At 44.5% G+C, this 25,286-nt stretch overlaps 1 protein-coding gene across 4 annotated transcripts in view; it reads left to right on the top strand.

Annotated features, from left to right (window-relative positions):
- The first annotated feature begins 1,370 nt into the window (after positions 1-1,370).
- LOC144103974 (uncharacterized) overlaps positions 1,371-25,286 on the top strand; it is a 137,216-nt gene continuing 113,300 nt past the window's right edge. The window contains exons 1-4 of one of the 4 annotated variants that reach the window (XM_077636719.1): positions 1,371-1,590; positions 7,203-7,298; positions 9,662-9,707; positions 11,022-11,235. In XM_077636719.1, coding sequence (XP_077492845.1) covers positions 7,292-7,298; positions 9,662-9,707; positions 11,022-11,235 — 267 coding nt within the window. In that variant the 5' untranslated portion in view covers positions 1,371-1,590; positions 7,203-7,291. Of the gene's footprint in view, positions 1,591-7,202; positions 7,299-9,659; positions 9,708-11,021; positions 11,236-25,286 lie in introns of all 4 variants that reach the window. The other 3 variants (XM_077636720.1, XM_077636722.1, XM_077636721.1) reach the window with 3 other exon arrangements.

Genomic DNA, 25,286 nt, shown 5'->3' with positions numbered 1-25,286 from the left:
GCTTCCGACCCCCGAGACAGCTTGCGGGAATAATGTACCACCATTTTACCGTAATAATGCATGAGCATTATAAGTCGAAATATTGGTGGGAACAGCAAGCTGCTATGTGCGCTCCGCCAGGTGCATTATTCAGCTGATACTGCGGGTGCCCCTTCTCATTTAAATACGGCACGAGAAGCGAGATCATCGGATACGATAAGTTCCGCTGAACTATGAGCTCCTGAAAGTGAGAATACATAGTTTATTCGAATTTACGACACAAATGTCGTAACGGGCCGTAAGCTCCCCTGGTAAGGGCAATCCCGTAACTACATAATGAGAACATTTTACTTTTTATTTGGGGAAACCTCAATATATTATTTAGGGATGAAGACGCAGCCTAGAGCCCTATTATGAAACTTAACAGTTTTTTTCATCATGAAGATGATCTAGTCGCGTTAAAATTTTTTACCAAGCCGTACAAGTCCCAAACAGGCAATAGAGAGCTTTAAACCGCTCACGAACATCGCATACGTTAACTGAAATATTTGTAAAAATTGTTCTTTCTGAGCTGAAACTTGGAACTAGTCATACACTACCCATTTTCTGCAATGTGTTCGCGGCTCATATGAATCTACAATGCTTCTACATTGTTCAGGAGGCATTAGAGCCTATAATAAGAACTAATTTATTCATAATTTTTCTAATGAGAGCTAATTTTACTGTCTAAAAAATTTAAAGACGTGTCTATTTCACAAAAATATTCCTTCCAAAAATTGACAGCCCGTTACTTTCCGCAGTGCGACAAAGAGCAATACATTCTCTGAAACAAAATGAAGTGGACGAGCACAAAGTCGTGCTCATTTTAGGTGGAATGACCTTGCGTTATGTTTCATTAGAAGACTCTGGTGATTAAAATCAGAGCAAATAAATGCGCTGGCGCGTACGTACAATCTAACTCATCCGTGGCTGAGCGTAATGTTTGAGGTTTGGTTTGGTTTACAGCTATTTAACGTCACAAAACGACTCAGGCTATGAAGGACGCTGTAAACAATAGCTTGGGACGACTTCAACCACCGCGACGTCCACCGCGCTAGAAACAAGCTCAAAGCAGGAGAGCTCTCGAAACCGCCCCCAGAAGCGAACAATACAAGGAAATGAAGCACCTGTTTGAGAAGGTGATAGCACGCGATGGCATTTATTGCAGATATCTTGATTTGTCCCGAAGATTGGACCGGAAAGAAAATTAAGTCGCCCACTGTGGCAAAGACAAAGCAAAACTAATTAAATGCGTGTTGAAATACGCCCCTCCTCTTGAAGTGACTTGAAGCCAAAGAACAAGCGCATTGTTCATTGTACAACCCAATTAGCAGTGAAAGGAGCGACTACGGTAGGGGCGTTCACAAAAAACTGTTGCCGTCGGTGTCGTAGACAAGAACGTATCTATAGCGAAGGCATAAAAAAATCGTGGCCTATGTTCTGACCCCTTTTCAGTACATTGTTGGCGCCTTCCTATCAGCTGCTGCGAATCCCGGACCGCCATATAAGTCACGGGATTTTTGGCGCTTCCAGACATCTATCGTCAATGCAACCACTCAGCTGAATCCTCTGGTAAGATGTCACCTTTGTGCTCGGTCCCACAGACATTTGATGGTGCATAATGACAATTGAGCAATGCTTTATTAAAGCCTAGATTTTAATGCGCAACTGTGCTAGAATAAAAGAAAACATAGGCTCTGCGTTATGTAGAGGTGATTCAAATTCTTTATTTTAAGAAAAATTGTACTAATTTATTAGTCCAGCTGACACACCAAAAATCGGTATATTGAGCATTCCTAATGTTTGGTATTTTATGTAGTTTACGTAGCAGGTCCGAAAAATTCAGCACTGCTTACTACTTCTACTTCTGCGGTAGAGTATATAATATCTCGGCTCAAAATTACTTGTTTTCATTTCGATATAAATAGTGTTGCCTTAGTTTTATAGCTGTTTACTCCTTACTGGTTTGCTGCAGATCATTCCCGAAGTTTCGAACAGATCAGTTTGTTATGCTGCTGATATTCTAGAAATCTGAGGCAGAAAATTACGTTAGCATCATCAGCGTATGATATGTTCTTGGCCTTAGGGCACGTGTTAACAAGATAATAAAATAAATATCGAAAATGAAAGAACCAAGATTGATGTCTTGAGTAAAGGATTTCGCAATCTGTTTAGCATTAGAGCAGTGTTCATGTATATAAACGTATTGCTGACGATACGCGAACTATGATTTTGTAGACTTCGAGCAATGACCACGCAGACTATATGTGTCAAGTATTTATGTAAAATAGGATGAGTAATACAGTCAGCGAGAAGCAGCGATGGCGTAGAGGTAGAACATCCGCCTCGCGTGCAAGAGGGCCGGGGTTCAAATCCTGGTGCCGCGCAATTCTCCACCGGGTTAAAAAAAAAAAATCCGCGTGTCGATGGAATTGCATAACCAGGCCTGGAGTGCGGCCTTATCTCGGTGACCAGAACCGACAACGCACTCTCTCACCAGAGCAGGATTTGGCCACCCTGGTGTAGTACTTGGCCTCAACCTTCTATGATCAAACCAATTAACCCTCGGCCCTCAGTCCCCAGCGGCTGCAGAGCAACTGACCACGGCGGCGGCCAGACCTGTGACGCAGCGGAGGGTGCTAAGAATCTCTGGCTCCGGACAGGCCGCCATTGGAATCTGAACCTGGCAACATTTAACGCTAGAACTTTAGCTAGTGAGGCTAGCCTAGCAGTGCTGTTCGAGGAACTAGCGGGAATTAAATGGGATGTGATAGGACTTAGCGAAGTTAGGAGGACAGGTGAGGCGTATACAGTACTAAAGGACGGACACATACTGTGCTATTGCGGGTTAGAGGGTAGACGAGAACTAGGTGTGGGTTTCCTCATTAATAAGGATATAGCTGGCAACGTAGAGGAGCTCTACAGTATTAACGAGAGGGTAGCAGCTATAGTAATTAGGCTGAATAGGAGGTACAAGCTGAAAGTGGTGCAGGCCTACGCACCCACGTCCAGCCATGATGACCAGACCGTTGAAAGCTTCTATGAGGACGTAGAATCAGCAATGAATAGAGTAAAATCGCAGTACACTGTACTGATGGGCGACTTCAATGCGAAGGTGGGCAAGAAGCAGGCTGACGACCACGCGGTAGGTGACTATGGGATAGGCTCTAGAAATAGCAGGGGAGAGTTATTAGTCGAATTCGCGGATAGAAATAATTTACGGATCATGAATACCTTCTTCCGCAAACGAGAAAACAGGAAGTGGACCTGGAAGAGCCCCAATGGTGAGATTAAAAATGAAATAGACTTCATACTATGCGCTAAACCTGGCATCATTCAGGATGTGGCCGTCCTCGGAAGGGTGCGTTGCAGCGACCATAGAATGGTAAGGTCTAGAATTAGCCTAGACTTGAAGAGGGAACGGAAGAAGCTAGCGAAGAAGAAGACCATTAACGAGTTAGCCGTAAGAGGGAAAGCACAGGAGTTTAGGATAGCGCTGAAAAACAGATACTCGGCTTTAACTGAGGAAGATGATCTTGATGTTCATTCAATGCACGATAACCTGACATCAATAATTACGGAGTGCGCAGTAGAAGTAGGCGGTAGGACAGCTCGAAAAGATACCGGGAAGCTATCTCAAGTGACGAAAGATCTGATTAAGAAGCGCCAAAACATGAAGGCATCTAACACTACCGATAAAATAGAACTAACGGAGCTATCAAAGTTAATAAATAAGCGCAAGGTAGCCGACATAAGGAAGTTTAATATGGAGAGAATCGAGCATGCTCTAAAGAACGGAGGTAGCCTAAAAACAGTGAAGAGGAAACTAGGCATAGGTAAAAACCAGATGTATGCATTAAGAGACAAGCAGGGCAATGTCATTAGCAATATGGATAAGATAGTTAACGTAGCCGAAGAGTTCTACACAGACCTGTACAGTAGCCAATGTAATCAGAACGCTAATGAGAAAGACAGCAGTGCACAGCAATGCGTCATCCCGCCAGTAACGAAAGATGAAGTAAAGAAAGCCTTAGAAGCAATGAAAAGGGGAAAAGCAGCTGGGGAGGATCAGGTAACAGCAGATCTGTTGAAGGATGGAGGGGACATCGTGCTAGAAAAACTAGCCACCCTGTATACGCAATGCCTTATGACCTCGACTGTACCAGAAGCTTGGAAGAATGCAAACATTATCTTAATTCATAAGAAGGGAGACGCCAAGGACTTGAAAAATTACAGGCCGATCAGCATACTATCCGTTGCCTACAAAGTATTTACTAAGGTAATCGCTAATAGAGTCAGGGCAACGTTAGACTTTAATCAACCAAATGATCAGGCAGGCTTTCGTAAAGGATATTCTACAATAGATCATATTCACACCATCAATCAGGTGATAGAGAAATGCGCAGAATATAACCAACCTCTATATATAGCTTTCATTGATTACGAGAAAGCATTCGACTCAGTGGAAACCTCAGCAGTCATACAGGCATTGCGTAATCAGGGGGTAGAAGAGCCTTATGTCAAAATACTGGAAAACATATATAGCAACTGCACAGCTACTATAGTCCTCCATAAAGTCAGCAATAAAATTCCAATAAGGAAGGGCGTCAGGCAAGGAGACACGATCTCGCCAATGCTGTTCACCGCATGTTTGCAGGAGGTATTTCGAGGCCTGAATTGGGAACAGTTGGGAATAAGAATAAATGGAGAATACCTAAATAATCTGAGATTTGCTGATGACATTGCCTTGCTGAGCCACTCAGGAGGTGAACTGCAAATCATGATCAACGAGTTAGACAGGCAGAGCAGATCGATGGGTCTAAAAATTAACATGCAGAAAACCAAGGTAATGTTCAACAGCCTAGCAAGGGAACAACAGTTCACAATTGGCAGCGAGAGCCTAGAAATTGTGCCGGAATACGTCTACTTAGGGCAGGTAGTGACAGCTGATCCGGATCATGAGAGGGAGATAACTAGAAGGATAAGAATGGGGTGGAGCGCATATGGCAAATTCTCGCAGATCATGAGTGGCAGTTTACCAATTTCCCTCAAGAGGAAAGTGTACAACAGCATAATCTTACCGGTACTCACCTACGGGGCAGAAACGTGGAGGCTAACGAAAAGAGTTCAGCTTAAGTTAAGGACAACGCAGCGAGCCATGGAAAGAAAAATGATAGGTGTAACGTTAAGAGATCGGAAGCGGGCAGAGTGGGTGAGGGAACAAACACGGGTTAATGACATCCTAGTCGAAATCAAGAGAAAGAAATGGGCTTGGGCAGGGCATGTAATGCGAAGGCAAGATAACCGCTGGTTTTTAAGGGTAACGGAGTGGGTTCCAAGAGAAAGTAAGCGTAGCAGGGGGCGGCAGAAGGTTAGATGGGCGGATGAGATTAAGAAGTTTGCAGGCAAAGGGTGGATGCAGCTGGCAAAGGATAGGGTTAATTGGAGAGACATGGGAGAGGCCTTTGCCCTGCAGTGGGTGTAGTAGGGCTGATGATGATGATGAATACAGTCAACCCTCTTCGTGAAATCGACAAACAGGCAAAGTACAACCATGTCGATGGGATCTATGAAAAAGTGTTTTGCATCAATAATGCTTGCTGTGTTGGCCTGTGTTTTCTAAGTCCAAATTCAGCTGGGATTAGAGGTTTATATTTCTGGGAAAAATTGAAGAGTAGTCATGAATCATTTTAAGAAACCTTAGTAATTATAAGTAAAACTAAAATAAGCGAGAGTTCTCTGCGTCATTTGATTACGTTTTCTTGAATTGAACTTTAACCTTTACTATCCTTCATTTTTTTTCGCGAAAGTAACCAATATATTGGTACGGATACCAATATATAACGATAAATCCATCACAAAAAAAAATCAGGTAACGATGGTATACCATATTTAAGGAGTCAAATATGCATACTTTAAACACCAGAAGTCGATTTGACGGCATCCGGTAGTCATGTTTGCTAGAAGCGAATTACTGCCTTCATTATTTCTTCGCTTCCGCATATTCACGTAATAGCGTTAGGGTCCCGTGTCGCTGAAAAGCCGCTGTCGTAACGGCATCGGCGTCATTGATCTTGAGCGAGAAATCCGTATTGAAGCAAGGAACTGACGAAATTAGAATGAATGCGAGATAGCCACGCTACCATATCGCACGACGGCTCATTAGCGGAAGCTGAATAACGTTGGACCTAGTGAATGCGCTGTGTTCTTTGACTTGGCGAAGTGCCTTAGAGACATGTACCAGTTTATAGCTTACGTGGCTTTAACGTCCCAAAGCGACCCAGGCTATGAGGGACGCCATAGTGAAGGGCTCCGGAAATTCCGGCCACCCGGGGCTCTTGAACGTGCACTGGCATAGCAGAGTACAGGGACATCTAGGATTTCGCCTCCATGAAAATTCGAATGCTACAGCCGGGATCGAACCCGCGTCTTTGGGGTCAGCAGCCGAGCGCCATAACCACTGAGTCATAGTGGCGGCTAGAGACATGTACTGATGCATAGATGAGTCATTATGAGTATGCTAATTAGTAATTAGGTAATAAAGCAGGCAATGGGAACGAAACGCGATAAAACTTACTTGTTCTGATCTTAAAGGCAAAGCCTAAGCGTCCCTTGATTTTTTTTTCAGCTGTGTCCCTGATGGCTTGCCTAGCACATCGAATTATTACTCCAGAGTTCTTTACACCTTTCACTATGAGTAGGTGTACAGCATCAGCATCAAGTTAAATTAACTCTCCGACATCTAACAAACTTCCCACGCTGTTCACTTTCGTTAATAAATCCTCGTTCCAGGCAACCCGAATCACTCCCTCGTAGTAAGCCAAACTTAACGAAAGGTTTTCGCATTAAAGGTCGTAAAATTGTGGAGACGAAATATTCAATTTCACTCTGGCTGCTTTGGCATATGATAAAGCTTCCCTAACCGTATGCATATTTTTGTCAGTTTTTGTACAGCATAATGCTTCAATAATTCTTCTTAATTTGTTCTAAACATGTTCTTGCCGGGATAGAGCAGCAAACAGCAATTGTAGCAACGCAAGTCTATGTTTTTATAATGATGGTACCATTTTCTCCCTGTTACTACACAACGGGGTAATCCCGAGAAGCCTGTTTCGTTATTTAACATGTCTCTTTCTCCTATTGCGAAGAATATTATCAAACTTTCTTAACCCTATACGGTGCAGGACTAGCTGGTTGGTTCATTATGGTCTTCAGCTAAAAGAAATTTGGGCGGTAGCAGCTATGGTTTTCGATACCAGGATGGCTACCCGGGATGCGAGGTCAGTCTGAAGCGTGCAATAGCCTCATATGCGGATGAGCCCAATTTGCTCAGTTCTTGATAGCAAATGACGTCTGGGGGGACTGGGGCGGAATGTAGATATCGGAGAAGAGATGCTGCTTTAGGTCGGAAAGAACGGCAGCTCCACTGCCAGGTTTCAATGTGGTGGAGCGGCGGTGTCGATGCGTTATTGGGCGCCATGATGGCTGTCTACTGCCGGGATGTATCTCGATTCTCCGAATCGCTGGCTTCCGACGGCAGACACATGCGTCGTTGGTGTGGCCCACCAGGGCGGTCGGCAGATGGGATTCGTTTACGCGGTAGGTGTCTATGCGAGTTGTGAGTAAGGCGTACATCTCTTGCAGCTGTTGCTGCAGTTGTTGAATATTAGCGAGCTGTTGCTTGGTCTGTTGCCGTATGGTGGCGATTTGTTGCTGCATTTGTTGCTGATAGTGTGAGGTTAGCTGCGGCAGGGTTTGCAAAATATCGTTCTTCAAGAGGTCCAAGTATTCTAACTGGGCAGGAGTGAAGGGCGCCAAGGTTGGGGGGGGGGGGGGGGGGGGTTGCGTTGCTACCGAATTCTTTGGTTGGGGCGTTACTGAAGCAGGCGCGAATGGAATTCAGGTTGGTTTCACATTTACTATGAGGCCCCTATCGATGTGCAGGTACTCTGTACGTGTCTCCGTAACGACACTATCTGAAAATATTTTATGTGCCTGTCATCGAAAGGAAGGGTCAGGAGAAACCTTTAAACAGAAACAATTATATTAACTGCTGCGCCTTCTGAAGTCTTCAATAGAGTGATAAGGCACGCATCTCCGCAGTGCAATCCGTGGCGTTGTGTTCTCACTTCCTTATATGCGTATATTGCCGCTTTCACGCCTTTTAATGGCTACGATTCGTGTATTGGTCATACACCGGCTTTGCAGAGAGATATTTTGAAATGAACAGGCTGACCTAGGTGTGAGCAAACTCGACATTTCTGCTCGATATCTGTCATTTCAGCCCTCTTGGTTTTACGAAGCCTTGCTTCCGCTGAGCACGTGGAAGCACAAAATTAACCTACAAGGAATAAAGGGCTATGGAGGAGAGTGACAACAATTTCAAATGCCTTTCACGTTAACGCCAGTCTGAGAAGGAAAACGTTGCACACACCAGTTTTGATGAGGACCAGACATTCATGATCTACACCCTTTCCGCTTCTCTGAATGCTCAGGCAGCAGAACCTGCGCTCTGCCGCCGCTGTTGTCTCTGTAGATGAACTGCTGTTATCAGTAACGAGCATCACAATTTTGTCCCTCAAAGTTAAGAACTTAAAGAACGGAGCCATTAAGAACGAAATGTTCGTGTCATTGCGGCAAAGGATGCGTTCGCAGCGTTGGTAATAGTTGCGTCATGGGAATGCATCGAGAATTAAAGGGTGCCTTACCTATCACCGTGTATCATTCTGTAGTTTTTTTTGCGTTCGCAAGGAGCTTTATAAAGTGTCCAAGGTTAGGTTTACTGTTCTCTATATTATAATTTCAGCATTTCTTTATCACAAAGGTATCATTTTTGTTAGTGGATAGTTGGTCACACTAACCAATAAAAAATGCGGCGATGGCAGAGAGAATTCCAAATTTGCTAGAGAAACTCCAAAATTTGGGGCAGGGTTCGTTGGACTGGAGATCGTCCCACTGGAATAGTTTTATATTCTTCGACCTAAGCCTATTCGAGCTCATATTTCATTTTTGTGAGTTGTTCTTTTCGATGTCCGTTTCGGTTTCAACCTCGACTTCGGAACTAGGTTCAACTGAATTTGACGTGAGTTGCAGCAGGCAGTATTTTATTCCCAGAGCAATGCACCCAGACGTCTTTCTGAACAAAATATTTTTGTAGAACGGCTTTTTCAGCTAAGCTTTTTTTTCACTCCGGCCTTATAGTGCGATGCATTTCACGTATAAACTGCAGTTATGAAATCCCTTTCATTAGAGTAGAAGAAAACTTACTCGCATGTCTAAAGACGAGATAAACATCTTGGTTATTAGAATTGCCTGGCACATCAAATTAAAAACATTTTTACTAATGTCATTTTAAAAATTTCCAATAATTTTCACCTTTTAAAATTTCGAAATCTTTTTAGGCAACACTTCATACTTTGACATGAGGCAGGTCATGGATGATCAACTTCAGTACATGAACCCACGTTAACTGTCTCAGTGTTCAAGCTACGAAGTTTGCATCGATAATTAAGGTGTCATCCGTACCTCGGCTTCTACTGCACTTCCATTGTTTGAGTAATAGTATATCTAAGCTCATGCAGCGCGATCAACATTTTCGTGAAAACGTATTCAATAACATGAATCGTTCTATTATTGGTTTCAGATGACAGGAATGTGCCTACGTGCGGCGATCCTATTTCTACTTGTCGGTAAGCAGCAGTCCTTTGCCAAATGCGTTATCGAACGGATGACGCATTTAACGGTCCGTAAACAAGGGTCCTGGAAGCAGGAGGGCAAAGGTGGCCTCTCCTGCATTTTTCTTCAAAAAACAATGTGTCCCCCCCCCCCCCCCCCCCTAGTGTCTAACTGCTTGTCCTCAAATAAGATTCCTGGCAAATGCTTGAATTCTAGGACATTATTAGTGCGAAGCATAGTGGGGCCTAACTAGTTGGCTTTGTAGCCATTCGTAAACCCTTTGATTTAAATAACCTAAACCATTTATATCCCTACAGAAGCCGATGATTTACTGACCTTTGTTCAATGCAAGATTGGCGGAATTGATACAGAGTAGGCGCAAACTTTTTAATGCAGTTGATGGCTCTTTGCGTTCATATCTTACGAAGCTGCCTGCTTCGGTTCAAGTTTTGTGTGCTTTAACAAACCCTCCTTTGAAAAGGGTGAAAAAAGAGAAATACAAACAAAAATATAAAATTATTTATTCTGTGCATAAAACATGAAATAAATAACCAAACAATCTCAACGTCTCGCCCTGCCATTGAAAGAAAAAAATCTCCAGAGCCCGCGATCGTAAACGTACCTAGTGGGCTTGGTTTTAGGCCCAGCATGACTGGGTGTGCCATTCGGCGCAGTATTGATGACAAGAAAGACGGTATCCTGCTACCCTAAGACAAAAGGAACGCTACGTGTAGTGTCGCGTAGGTTTTGTTGGCGAAACATACGGCCAGGTTGTTAATACTTCCTATTCAGGTTGTTATACTTCAAGCGCCACTCCATCTCGCAAGTTTATCGGAGGTGAATGGGTGATACGAGAGTGAGGCGACGGCTTTCAGACTTATCATGTTGGCTCACGAGTGCGTGAGAACACCGTGCTTGTCGACGCTGTTGCCTGGAACTCGTAGAGCAGCTTCTGAGTTAAAGTGTAGAGCGACCGTGACTAAGCGCCGCATCGATAGAGCAACCTTCTGTAAAAATGACAACCGGCAATCCACCCACAAATCAATAAACTGCTCTGCTGTACAGAACACACCAATGCAATTGCAACATGTAATTGTTCTTTATAATCAAGCCTTCAATTTCCAACAATTAACAACTTTAAACTGATTACCTTTATGCAGTGGCAGCAGCGCGTACCAGCCCGAGAGGAGAGCGCAGAAAGACACGACGACATACGAGCGCTGATTGTGTCTTTCCTTAGTTCTGTCCTTGTGCTGCTATAGAGATTTTGTCGCGATTTTACCTTCGGTATCTCTTCTATCCTTTGTTCAAACAATGAAACGTGTTAGTTTTGTCCCCTCCCCCCTTTTGCGTGCTGCAGCTTGTGCTACGGCGAGCGTATGGCGTACCAACTTCATCATCGACCGGCTCTTGCCCACCATCGGATTGAAGAAGGTTCCGCTCCACGACATCTCATTTGACGTGGACCACGCCAAGGGGACCTTTTCAGGATTCGTAGAGTTTCACCTGCAGAAAGGAACCTTGGGTAACTTGCAGCAAAGGGTAAGCACGCGCAGCGTTTCAATTGTCTCAAACCATATGACGTTGCACCCGCAGCAATACGGAACATCGCGCTGTTAGATTTCCTTGTAAATCGATGTGCACTCGAACTCTTCTAGAAAGGGAGCAGTAGTGCATCTCATTGAAATTATGTAAATCAAGTGTTTGAGCATCGCGGTGACTGTTTGGACTTTCACACATTTCTTGTGACGGTCACATTGCCAAAACCGTCCAGACAGTCACAATTGGGATGGAAGCAATTTTCTGCCTGTGCAACATCTAGACCTGTGTAACACCTACCTGCCTGTGTAACATCTAGACTTCGCCTTTTCGCTGATGACTGCGTAATTTACCGTAACATTACTACAGACAGTGACCACCAATCTCTACAATCTGACCTGAACGCAGTAAGCTCTTGGTGCTCATCATGGTTAATGGCAATAAACGTTTCTAAAACTAAACTAATATCTTTCACTCGCCGTACAGCTCGCATTCCAACCACTTATATTCTAAATGACAATACTGTGGAACTAACATCAACATACAAGTACCTTGGGGTGCACCTTCAGTTTGACCTAACATGGCATCACCATATCAACCTCACCCTAGCATCTGCTAACCGCTCACTTGGTTTTCTTAAACGTAACCTCAGATACGCCCCTATACACGTTAAAAAGCTTGCTTATATAACTCTAATACGCCCTAAAATCGAATATGCTGCGGCCATTTGGGACCCTATTCAAGCCTACGTTATCACTAACATTGAATCCTTGCAAAACCGTGCTGTTCGTTTCATATTTTCAGACTACTCACCCTTCACAAGCCTTTCAGCATTAAAAAAACGTGCCGAACTGGAAGATTTGTCATATCGCCGTAAACTTGCTCGCTTAACCCTTTTCCATAAGCTTTATCACCACCCATCCCTTCGCCGTGATTTGTTTCAGTCACCTGATGCTCTCTTTCCACGCCGTGATCATTCTTTAAAAATTAAACGCGTAAACTGTCATTCATCGTCTTATGCCAATTCATTTATTCCCCGTACTATCACTGAATGGAATAGTTTGCCATCAGTCATCGCCACAGAAACTGACAATAAAAAATTCCAAGAGCTTCTTCGCTGTGACGGAAATGTGTAAATGTTTGCTGTTTTTTTAGTGTTCAATTTTTCTTTGTGTGATGCCTTATGTTTTAATTAGCGTTTTTTTTTGTTACACTTACTTGTTGAAATGTATCGCGATTACTTATGATTGTACCCCCCCCCCCCCCCCCCTATGTAATACCCTCTTCTGGAGGGCCTTTAGGGGTAACTTGAATAAATAAATAAATAAATAAAGATGTTTCGCCCACACGCTATGTCTCTCCTTAGTAGTGTTCAGAATCACTGCCCGCGTGTCTGTATAATGCAACAACAAAAGCTGCGGGACGTGCGGGCTAATTCCTCGCCTTGTAGGATTTAAGAAAACTGAAAGTGACTGCAAAACAAAGCGTCTAGAATCACGGAAGCAAACAGGGGCACTTTTAAGGTATGACAATACTCTTGAAATACCTTCTTTTTTAATATTACGTTTGTGATTCTTACGCGCATCTATAATCACAATCGTTCCTCTACAATTTGCACAAAAATATGAGTTTAGCTAGTGTCGTTCAAAGATTACGAGCTAAATTGTTACTTGCACTTTGTTAAATGAAAGAAAAGAACAGAAATGAAAAAAAGGCGAGCTGATCCGTGCGCGAAGTAATGTGAGGGAAACGCTCGTGGAGAACGTTGCTACAGGCATGGACCATTTTAGCACTTTAGGAAATAGAAATTTGCTTTCTTGTGCATACCGAAACTTTTCTACATATACCTTGTAACCTTCGTTACTATATTCCTTAAAATGCAATTTTGTTCTTTTCTGTGTGATGCCAAACGGATAACGTTACACCCACTGAAGATTTTCTCTTGAAACTTGGCACAATCATTTAATATATACCTGGACGTGCAATAAACTACGATTATTCAACTGAATATTTTTGAGTTGGCCTGTTATGAGAACATCCGTGAATTTAGAAAGCCAGTATTATTGTATGCTTTTTTGCGCTAATTTCCGACGAACTCATCACAGACTCTTCCTTCTAGTTAATTGCACAACATCTCGGTTGGCCCGGATAAATTCTAAAGCATTATGGTGCGCATTAAATGGTTGGAAGTCATCACTGTTGCCTTGGGGGGCAAATATAGCATTTTTAGCGAAAGATATGGATTAAAATTACAAAATATTTTACCGACGATTTCGACCCGTTGATGAGATTCGAATTATATGCCTAACATTTCGAAACTGTAAACGAAAAGTGGTGTCATACTGCAAGCAGATACCCGTTTGAGTTTATAGCTAGCAGCTAAGCATTACACAAAACAGTTCTTTTTATGCCGTCGGCTGCTATTGGTCGATGCCAACACTGGCGCTCCGAAACGATTCTATGTGTCCTGTGCGCTCAGTGCCTAACAACGGTTGGTACACAGTTGTCGTGAGGGTACAGGAGCGATCATATTTCACACTTCAGAAACACTTACACTGTTAACTTAGAACGACGTCCGTTGCAGCGTCGTTTGAAACTTCCTGCCGGGCCGCCAGACAGAAGATGAAATCAGCGCCCGAAATGTAACAAACACACGAACATTTGTTTTTTCTACGTGTGTCACCGACGCTTACGATTTGATGCCTAAATCCCTTTTTTGCCAGCTCTTATGCGCCATGCAGATATAAGGTGTGTGCTTTGCTTGCCTGATTTAATTTCTATAATTTTGGAACAGTTGTTAACGATAGGTTTTGGTCTGAGAAACCTAGGTGCTCCTACTACACCAGGGAGAGCTGGTTTTAACTTACTATTAAAATGCTCGTCCCACATCTGCGAGGTTTGAGTACCGTATCCTAATAACATTTAATTCATTTCTTGCCCTTAGCTTCGAGTTATTGATTTCATTTCCTTATCTTGCATTAGTGGTATGGTTTTCAATATTACTACTCATAATCTGGCCAAAACAACATTTAGCCTTTCGATCATAAAAGTTCACACAATTTTCTGTTACGTCACTGCAACGAAATTTAGGAAATGTTTATGAATGCGTGAAATACAGATAAACAGAAAAATGACCACTTAGTTTTCGGTTCGAAATATTATTTTTTCAACGCTTTTCAATTCTCTCACATTATATTGAATATTCTCAAAATTATTCAAATCAGTTCTGCGATAGCCATAAAGCGTAGGTTTCTAACCAGCCAGGCGTTTAACTTTGGCTCGAACGTCCATGTGCAGTCATGCTGTAGCAATTTTAGGTGGTCGCACAAATACTGGAGGGCCATATAAGCTCCGCGTTAAGGGTATGCTGCGACTGCGTTAATGCGAAAATTCCCATATATGCAGAATTTCTCATTCTTATTCCTGAAGTCCTCGCAGCACTTCTGGCGCAGCGGTGCAGCGGTTAAGCGACGCGCCACTGTCATGCAAAGGCGGGTGCTGCCACCTGTGGGGCTTGTGCGACCCAGGTTCCTCATCCACTGCAACGTCTCGCAAACAACTAATAATGGAAGTGCAACCTCTCGCGGTGAGCAGTTTGCTCGCATACGGATGAGGAAGCTGTGATAAGGTGACGAGGCCATGTGACCTGATTGGACCACTAGGTTGCTTTTCTGGAGTTTAAGAATTTTTTTCGTGGATTTTTTTTTCACGTTAAACGAGACAGAAGACGATACAGCCTCGTCTGCGGCACGGGCTCCTTCACGCTGTCGCGTTAAAGTCGCCCACGGGCTTGAACTTGGCCTGGGACGTGCAAGTCGGACGAGCAAAGACTCACGAATGCGCTTTGTCGTGCACTGATTAAGGATGATGAAGACAACTGTATCCAAAGCTCAGAGCAAGATGCTGGTAGTTGAATACATGGGGAGGAATGCAGCAGCAGTCACCAAGTGACGTAAAGAAGCGGCAAGAGAAGCTGATATATTTGCGTCGCCGCGGTCTCGAATCTCGCTTGATGCCGTAAACACGAAATCTTTTCTCTCTGGTCTAGCTTTCCCGAAAGCTTCGGCGACAGACGCCGGAGAGAAATCGCTACAGTCAAGGATTTAATGCTAATGCATTAAAAGTTGGCTGATAGAAACACAACGTCCTTTGCCACTATAAAAAATTAGATATCGATGCCACCCTGAGGTTCAGCGAAATCAGCTAGATTGTTTCGGTAGAACAATTATCAGGTAATTAATCAGCGAATGAGATTACAACTTCATAAGAGCTGTGGGCCAATGCACGGGTGCGAAGAGCAAGAACTTCTGTAGTGTATTCCGCCATACGTCACTTGAGCACAGTCCAGCACATTATTTATTCTCCTCCGCTTCACTCGACAGCGCTTTTAGGCGAAGCCCAAAGACAGCCGTCACGGGCACAGACCAAAATTGAAAGCTTAAGACAAAGACAGTGCCGGCGCCGCAGGCCGACAACGGGGTATCAGACACTGCAGACGCTGTGGTACCAAATTCTGCTGGAGCAGTGAGACAGTTCAACGGAGTCTCCCAGAACTTATGATTCAGGCAGTCGAGGCTGACTACATATCGAATCAAATTTGTGCTGCCGCGAATAACCAAAAAAATTCTAGAGGAGCACATAAGTCTGCTTAGATGCAGTAATGCGAAACCATTTTTCCTACGTCGTCTTTCCTCCTCTTACGCGTCGGCCATATCGCTTCCGTCATCCCGCCTGCGTGTGCGCTATCTGCTTCCCCAGCGCCGTAGATTGCGAGGGGGAGTTTCAGAGGGTGCCGCATGATAGCTCTACGACTGAACTCTAAGCAGGGAGGAAATATAACGGAAACGCAAATCTGTAATGTAGATGCTTATAATTCCTCATGTACATATCTCAAAGATGCGTTTCTGAGATATATGTGCATTCACTAGACTCGCATTTATTCAACTTCAAACATTCACCCATCGTGAGGGAGTGGAAGCCCTTCTGTCACTCCCGCCGGAGGCCCGGGTTCGATTCCCACTTACGCCATCCTTTTCCTTTCATCAGTTTTATTCATTTCGTGCGGACACTCTGTCCATAGCTTCTGTCCAGAGTTTCCGTCCATAGCGCCAGTACACAGCTCCCGATGACGCCACTCATTAGACAAGGGTTGCTTCCGCATTAAAATGGTTCGTCTTGAATCGGAGTGATACCCTGACGGCGTTCCGGCAAATTAAAGCGTGAGTGCAGGTGGCGAGGTTCGCGTGACAAAGATGATGCCGAAGTGGGAAGGGTGTGATGGAACAGGCTGTTAGTCTGTAACTCAGTCCACAAAACTATGCAGGTACTCTTTCATCCAGCTCCTGTGAGGCGAACAAGTCTCCTTGGAGATACAAAAGAGTGCTTAAACGAGCTCAGCCACAGCACGCAGTAGATGCCTTCTCAGAGGACGCCATTGCCCTTAAACCATGGGCAAGGCATCTACACATAGGGTACGATTAAGTCATGAAGCTAGGGTGGCGTTCGTTTGGCGGTGAAAGAGTCTAACCTTGCAATCGGCACTTGCGTAGAACGCAGTGGTGCGGCAGTGCTTGGCGCCGAGAATAAGGATGACAAAGCAACAAAGGCGGACCGAAATTGTTTCCCACAGTCTGTTGTCATGATGCCGGGACAATTAAAGGCTGACACCCACCTGGAGATGAATGCGCGGGAAGCAGTCTGTGCGGTCATGCTGCTAATAGGAAATCGGACAGATTTCAGAGGTAGCTCTCCCGCGCCAACATGATGCACTTTGTTGAAATGATGGCATGGCTGAGAAAATGCATGATACGCGCCCTGATAGTGGAAAATACTTTGGTACTGCAGGCACGACCTCCTCTACTGCATCACATCACCGTTATTACTGGACCATACATGGAGTAACAATGCCCTGAGAGGCCCATTGCCTGAATGACGTTGTCGTAGACCTTATAGAGGATGGCACGGTGGAATGGAGCGAGAACAACATGTTTTGCACGCGTCCGTGCATTATCGCACTTTAAGGATTCATACGTGCACGCGCCAAGCAAGATGGCGCAGGCTAAACCACTGCTATTCGGAACAAGCAATACCTCCTGCACTTTTGACATGGCGCAAGTTGGTGGCGAATTCAGAAAGCAGACTAGATGGTGGAGCAACACAAGACACGAACACGACGACTTTGTCCGTGGGAAATTTTGCATCGCAGTGCATGTGGCCAGTAGCTCTTGACCGAAGGCACTAAGGATGCTTCAGCAAGCTCTAGCTGCCTAAAGTAGGCCAAAGGTAACAATCGTAATTAACAAGCGTTTCTGAGATGTATCAGAAGCAAGGCGTCCGCAACTGCTCCCTTGGCAGCATAAAATTAGCCTGATCTACTGATGACCAACATGTGGCATTTGAAGGGCTGCCGAGTATCTTAAAGATGTTGGTCAGCGAGTGGAGCAGCTCGGTTCCGTGCAGTGTAACACCTCTGGGAAAGTTCCCCAGCCCCAGCAATTTCTGGAACTTGCGCAGCGTAAGAGGAATTGGAAATATCTGTATAGATATGACATGGAACTTAATAGGGAGAGTATGTACCGCTCATTTGGAGTGGCCAAAAACTCCAGCTACGATCCGCTGATGACACATTTGTTGGAATCCACAACATGGTCTTCATGTTTCCCGAGCTGAAAGAATGCACCCTATTGGCGCTCATTATCTTCAAGCGTGGCACTGGCGATGAGGACAACATTGATGTATCCTAACACAGCAAGGACTGTGATGAACCGAATGAACGCCTGAGCACAGTTGCGGAAGCGCATAGAGCATCTGTAAATACGCAAACAATCCGAAGGGCGTCGTTACGGCTATCTTAGTTATGTCGGCGATACCTATGGGTTTCTGGAAATACTGGTTACATTCTTAGTCTATTTTCACGTATGTAACGCAAGTTCAACCTGTATAGCTGGAACTGTGATCCAAATTACTAAAATAATTGGGACACAATTTTCAAGCTTTTAGCTGCAACTGTGCCAAACATATACTACTAGAACTACGTTCCAGATATTCTAGGTGGACGCCGTTCTGGTTAACTTTCTTGGCAACGGTACTTTCTAAAAGCACTAGCTTCCGCAGCCCCTGTAACCACATCACAGGTGCATACTGAACAATGAGACGAGATGACTCTTCTGTGGTATTGAGCAATCATCGCAGTACGCGCATGGTCAGAAACATCTCATAATAGAAAAAAACTGCTGCAGTTCTCCCATAATCACACTCTTTCTCATCTTAAGAGGCCCTTCATACTCAATATAGGGAAGAAAAATCTTGCAGTGGTTCAACTACGAAACCCCGAATGGTCGAGAGATAGCTGTTCTTGCTTCTTGTCGTTTGCGTCTTGTATATGTATCTTGACTCGGATTAAGTCACTTTGAAGACTAGCATTCTATCTAGCGCGTTCAAATTAACTTGGACATCAATTTTTGTCCAAATCGATAAAGGTCAAATTTCGGGGCTTGAGTGCGCCAAATTTTGGGAGCGGCCGGGGTCTAATTTGGAGAATACCATCGTATTTAGCAAATCAATTTAAGCCTGGACATCTCTTTTCGTCTAAATTGGTGATGGACAAGTTTTAAAGGTGGAGCCAATTTTCGGAGAGGGCCAGGTGAAACCTGGAGACTGCCACCATACCAAACACATTCAATTAGCCTGGCCATTGATTTTGGTCTAAATATAATGTAGGGTGGGCCAATATGTTGAGTGGCTCGGGTCAAATTTGGAGACTGCCATCATATTGAGTACATTCCAATTAGCCCGGAGAAGGATTTTGGTCGAAAGCGATGAAGGTTAAGTTGGAGTGGTGTGGTAGGCTAAATTTTGGGGATTGAATTGGCAGCAATTTGGAAACGACCTGGGTTTAAATTTGAGACGAAGTATGGCTCGGCATCTGAATTAAGACTTTTGCTAAAAGATTGCAGAGTACGAAGATCAATTCAATGTCCTATACGTGCACCGGACCGAAGCTCCAGTTTTACATTAAGTAGACCTATCGCACTAAACACTAGAATTCTATAAGGTACGATGACGGAAATGCGAAGTGTAATTTTGCGAGCAAATGATGTAGGGCACAAAAATAAAAAACAATAAAAGGCAAGCATTATGAAATGGCATTAAGGAGAAGCGCAAAACATGTAGTAAAGCTAGGCAACATGAAGAAAACACTCGTAATTGCCTAAAATATAGGGAAGTTGTTGTTCTTATAGTAAAACTGAAGTCTGCTTATTCACTGCTGCTCAACGCAAACATCTTGGCTACCTTAACTAGTTCACGAGGGCGGGTGTTTCGGTCCTTCTCTATTATTAGTTTTTATATTAGGCTAACAGCTTGTTTCCAAAACTTTTTATTGACAATGGATACCGAGATGGCGGTATAGCTGAACATTGGCGTTGTAGTCCTGCTCTTTAGCACTTCATTTAAAGAACGACATCTCAGAAGAATATACCTATTTCACATGACAAAGAAGTGAAATATTCCGGTGCTAGCCAGTTGTCTTTTTGCACTGATTCCTCAATATCATGGAAGACCAACAAGCCCAATAGCAAGTGTTACTCGAGCCGGATTTTCTGTACTAGATGAGCCTTTATGCTAGTGCGTGTATATATTCCCGAGGCGCAAAGACTGACGTATCTATAAAACCAAAACCTCAGAGTTAACTTTGTATAACAAGGCTTGATAAGACGCCCCCGCTGAATCCAGCTAACGTCTCGATAAAGATGCAGGAACTGCAAACACTTACAAGGCGAAGCTATGGTGACATGCACGGCAGGCGACTTTGTTTTCCGACATAAGACCTAGCATTAACAGTGCGTCAATGCTCCTCCTGTTAGAAACGCGACATCGCAAAGGGTGCAATCAAAGAGCACGAGATTGAATGGCAGCCTTTAGCTTTTCTAGGGTTCTACGTCCCACAGTCAAGAGCTCCGGAATATTTCAATGGCCTGGAGTTCTTCACGTGCGCTTACATCGCACAGCACACGGGCCTCTAGCATGTCTCCCCTGTCGAAATTCGACCTCCGCGGCAGGGAACGACCCGTGCTGTTCGGGTCAGCAGCCGAGAATCATAACAACTGATCCACTACGGCCGCGTGAATGACCATCATGTTAACACAGGAAAGAACTTCCCAAAGGCAGTTTCAGAATACTTTAATGAACGCTGTCATAACATCGAAGAGCTGAAACTACAATCTTCAATTAACGACAAGGCTTCAAATGTAATAGGGACAGGAAATATACAGAGGTTTTCCTGATCAACAGGCTTACAAGGAATAGGGGTTAACGTCTCCAAAAGAAACGCATATTCAGTCGATGACGTCATCGTTTATGAGATATTGGAGCTCCTCAGAGGAAAATAAACACCACAAGACCACGCCATCGTCAGAAGTAGGCTGACTCATCAGAGCAGTGGTCCCTCCCATATCTCTCCAATTAAACCTGTTCTGGGCGAGATATCAAAACCCTATCCTAGTAAACGTCATAATCTCATCCGCCGACCTAACTTCCTGCCACCCTGCAGCGCTTGCCTTCTGTCTGTATCCAATTCATTATCATTTAGGACCGTCAGTTATCTTTCGCATTACGTGCTCTCCCAAGGCCTTTCTTCGTATTGATTTTGGCTAGGGCGTAATTACCAGCTTTTTTCCTGACGTTATAAATATCATTTTTCCTTCAAAAGCCCACTGTATTGTTGTTAGATAAACCCATTTTCATTAACCTGCCGTGGGGTGAGTACCGCCAAGATTAAGCTGATGTCAACTTTTCTCTTGAAGAATATTGGCAAACTGCCGTTCATGATCTGCGGTAAACTGGCATATATGCTCCACCTCATTCTTTTTGTTTCAGTTATTCAACTCTCATGATGCGGAGTAGTGGTCGCAGCATCTGCTTTGAACCCCTTTCTATAGTTCCTCAATGACTCTTGGCTCCCGTAATCGCTTACCTCTTATTTCTCGCTTTTCTTTCTTCGTTTTTGACATGACAAAGGTTTTGTATGTTTTTAATTACCATCCCGTTTTCTGTCATCCTCTCTCGTCTCTTTAAAAACATTTTCGCACATGCTACTCCGGTGGTGTGTGATCTCATTATAACAGGTTTCTAATGCCACCTCGACTTCCTATTACGTTGAAAACTGCCGTCAGTGCGATGCCTGGACAAACAGAGGTGCAGCAAAGTGGCTTAGGTACCAAGCCACTTTGCTGCACCGCGTTCGCACGGATTCTGCTCGTACGCCGGCGTGGATGTATAAGACTGGCCTAGCGTTGTCACCATTGTGTTCAACGTGTGGTGTGTGTGGTGACATAGAACATTACCTCTTGTGCTGTACTTTGTACAACGTGGAACGGGCTGTGTTATTCGGATCCGTCAAGAAGGCAGAAGTTCCTCACAGTTCTCTTCAGGACATTGTTTTCCCGCGCGGGAGCCAGTCGAGTAGAAGGGATGCTTCTCGCCTTCTTTTTACCTGCAGGACACGGATTTGGCCTCCACATGGTGACCTCAGGAGTGTCTATTTGGGGTTTTGCGGACAGTGTTTCTGTGATTTCTATTTAAGTTTCGCTACGGTGGAGCAATTGCTGGCAGCAACTGCAAGGCTAATCCCACCGGTTGCTTACAACCACTGAACACAACTCAACTCAACTGGACAAACAGATTATTCAAGTTGAGGTTAAATCTTTCCACACTCTCAGGATTTCGTTGAAATGCGTCGGCTTATTTCTTTAATACCAGTTTTCAAGACAACCTAGCCTTTCAAGTCATCGTACTATTTTTTTTAGTTCTACCTATGCAGCCCTTCCGCTTGGTCTACAGTATCTTTAGGACCACATTCACCATGTCCCCAACCATCGAACATCAGGCCCTTCTCCGCCCAGGCTTCGGTGCTTTTTCATCGTAGCAAGGCCCTGCAAAGCATGAACATATTGGCAGAAGAAGAGAAATATTCTTACCAAAATGCTGAATAGACGAGCAAAGTCTCAGTTAAGACCTGTTCATTTTCATTTTGTCTTATCAGTATCCCATCCTTATTCTCTGTCTTTACTGTGAATATAGAAAACAAGAGATGGTGTGGCATCTGCGAGTTATCTTTGCAAACGTCATCGTGTGCCCAGAGAAACGCCATAATGAATGGCTGCCGAATAACTTGTCACCCTGTGAATCATTAGCGTGTACCGACATTGCACAACAGAGAAACATTACTCAACTGTTAAGCGGCAGTTCCCTTTGTTAGACGTCGGTGCTGGTGTAGTAGACCGTCGGCGTAACAGACAGACCGAGCACAGGGAGTAGAAAGGAGGAAGGCAATGTGTGAAGGGCATAATGTGGCACGCCCCATCGGGAAAGGGGGGGGGGGTGGAGTTGCTACGAAATGTGCCGCCTGAGGAGAAGCTAAGCGTCGGCAACACCACGCTCTCGGAGCAGCCGGCTGTAAAGGAGTGTTATTCGGAGATCGAATTTTTGTGGAAAAAAATTCGACAAAGTCCGGAACGGCACAGTTAAACAACCACCGTCAGTCGGCGGCTGGGAGCAGTGGTTTCCGTTCCTATGCTCTCTCTCCAACGCTGCTTTCATAGCAGCGCAGCAGCGTCCTCGTCCGCAACGGCACTTCTGGAAGTCGAGACGTCAGTCTCTGGTCTGTATCGTAGTATCGTAATGGACCAGTAAGAGTTTAGCATTTCCTCTCCAAATTCGGCTGCCACGCACAGCAGGCATTCGACCCTCGTGCTCGGCTCAGCAGCCGAACCCACTAACTCCTGTCCGATTTCAATGTGTAATAAAACGTTTCCTTGTTGTAACAATCTTTTTATGTGACTTTCTCACTTCATGCGCAGGTGCGACGAAGGGGTGACTGCAGATTCTATGACCGTAGAACAGATAGTCCACCCCATTATTATATCTGCTGCGACTATAGCCTGCGGGGTTTGGTCGCCAAATACGACGTCGAGGTGATCGTCGACAGGAAGTCCAGGTGGATGGAGACCCAAGTGCTCGTCGTCGACGGCCTACTTGACACGTACATGGACTCGCATCTTGGCGACTGCACCAAATGTACGCTATACATTCGCGAGCTGCCCACGCTCGACTATGAACGCTACTGCTTTTCATCTATGCGAGGGAGCAGTTTCATGCACCTAGATCTTATTTGTGCTATTTGTTACGCTTATTTTTGCAACATCTTCCAAGTGTCCCCATGTGACATGACCGTTGAGAACCTTTTCCAACTTCAGAGCTCACCCAGCATGCACCGAAAAGAGCCTCATCGCAATGGCGATGCGGTCTACCATTTGGACGAGCGTAGGCGCAGCGCTGAAGAATAATGAACCGTGAAGAATGCCAAAGGAATATAGTGGTATTATTGATACCTTCCTTTAACTGCGCGTGATGAGAAACTATCGGTTCTATCATCTGCTCAATATACTTAGTCCTGCGAGCTCTGATATTTGTACGAAGTACACGGAATAGAGAATGAACGTGGGGTTTCCCGTCGATGTTTTGCGAGATGCCGATATAACTTTCTCAAGATTATCTTCACCGCCGATAACTATTCAGCGGGTGCACGCAGGCTGTAGACCTTTGAATCAGCAGCTGAACGTCATAGGCGCTTTGATTCCACGCGAGTTCATCTCAGTTCGTAATGTGGGGTCATTATGGAATGCATACGCTAATTGGGACGCCTGCCTTGTATACTAAAAGTGGCCCGCAACGATATGCATTTTTGAACAGAAATAGCCACATTGTCTGCATTCATCACATGAAGTTCGTTATCTGTCAAAAAAGAACTCAAAGATAGTGATTTCTTTTCCAGCTGTCTGCGAAAAGAAAGGAATGAAAATGCCTAACATTAGACTTACTGCGCTTGACGTGTTTTTTTTTTTTGAACACTTAGAACAAAATTTTGACATAAAGCCTCTCTTATGCACTGATATGTTCATACTTGGCGACATTTAACAAAATCGTGCTAAAAAGTGCCAGTATTAGCGCTCTCTGGTGTTATGCGCTGAACTCAATGAAGGCTGTCGTCACGGTTCTTGCGCATGATTGGAAGCGAACTGTAAGGTTGCCAAAACAAATAGACAGAACTGACTGACGCCAGCTGACCCCAGCTGTATCCAGTTGTGTGTTCTGGACAGGTGCCCATGTACGACGTCAGGCGCCGCCGAGTTTGTCGACTATAAAAGGTTTGGCTCGGAAATTCACCAAACCTCTCCTCATACATGTTTTTGTGGTTTATCAAATCAAGCCAGAAGAAATCAACCATCGGAACATAAATTGGGCTTCGATTGATACCTAACTTGTAGTATTCCACGAACTTTTATCGTAATTGTGGAGTATATGCCCAGCCTTATCTGCCAGGAATTCATAATGGAGGGAAGGTTAGTGAGGGAAATGATATTTTTGTTCATCCAGCTTTACTTCTGTGCTTGTTCCTGCGCAGGTACCAAGGTATTTTCTTCCGATGTGTTGTCAGTGCGCGCCAAGCTGATGCCTCTCCCCGTGGCCATGGACCTTCCAGCCGACGTGAGGAAGAAGTTCGAGGATGAAGTTGTTTCTCGAGTGAGCATAGAAATCGCCCGCGGCCTGAACACCACTTACAAGGAAGCCATGGTGCGAAAAATGGTTTCATTGAAAGCAGATGATTTCACTGGTTAACAGGGTTAACAGTGAAGACATTGCACCCATGACGATGAAGGCATCGCGGGAGCAACTGATTAAACTTACTGGTCAATTTTGCACCGCTTGTCTACTGTCTACGCTATAGTCTTGAATTGCTTCTTTGGTTGTCCTCCAACTGGCTGGCACTTTACTGTATAACAGTAGACCACTGAATGATACGCTTGCTATACAGTTACAAGCAAGTCGCAAGTTTTCTTTGTAGTGTAACTTGTGACCTGGCAGCTCATATGGAAGGTGTTGTAAAAAGGTGACATTGAGAAAAATGTCATCGGCATAACCTGTCGCAAATAGCTGTTTCCAATGACGCATGCCTGACCGCTCCCACTACCCTCGCCAGCTCAAGGACAGCACAG

The sequence above is a fragment of the Amblyomma americanum genome, chromosome 9 (assembly GCF_052857255.1).
Source record: "Amblyomma americanum isolate KBUSLIRL-KWMA chromosome 9, ASM5285725v1, whole genome shotgun sequence".
In the NCBI taxonomy this organism is placed as follows: Eukaryota; Metazoa; Arthropoda; class Arachnida; order Ixodida; family Ixodidae; genus Amblyomma; species Amblyomma americanum.
This window is presented reverse-complemented; position numbering and strand designations above follow the sequence as displayed.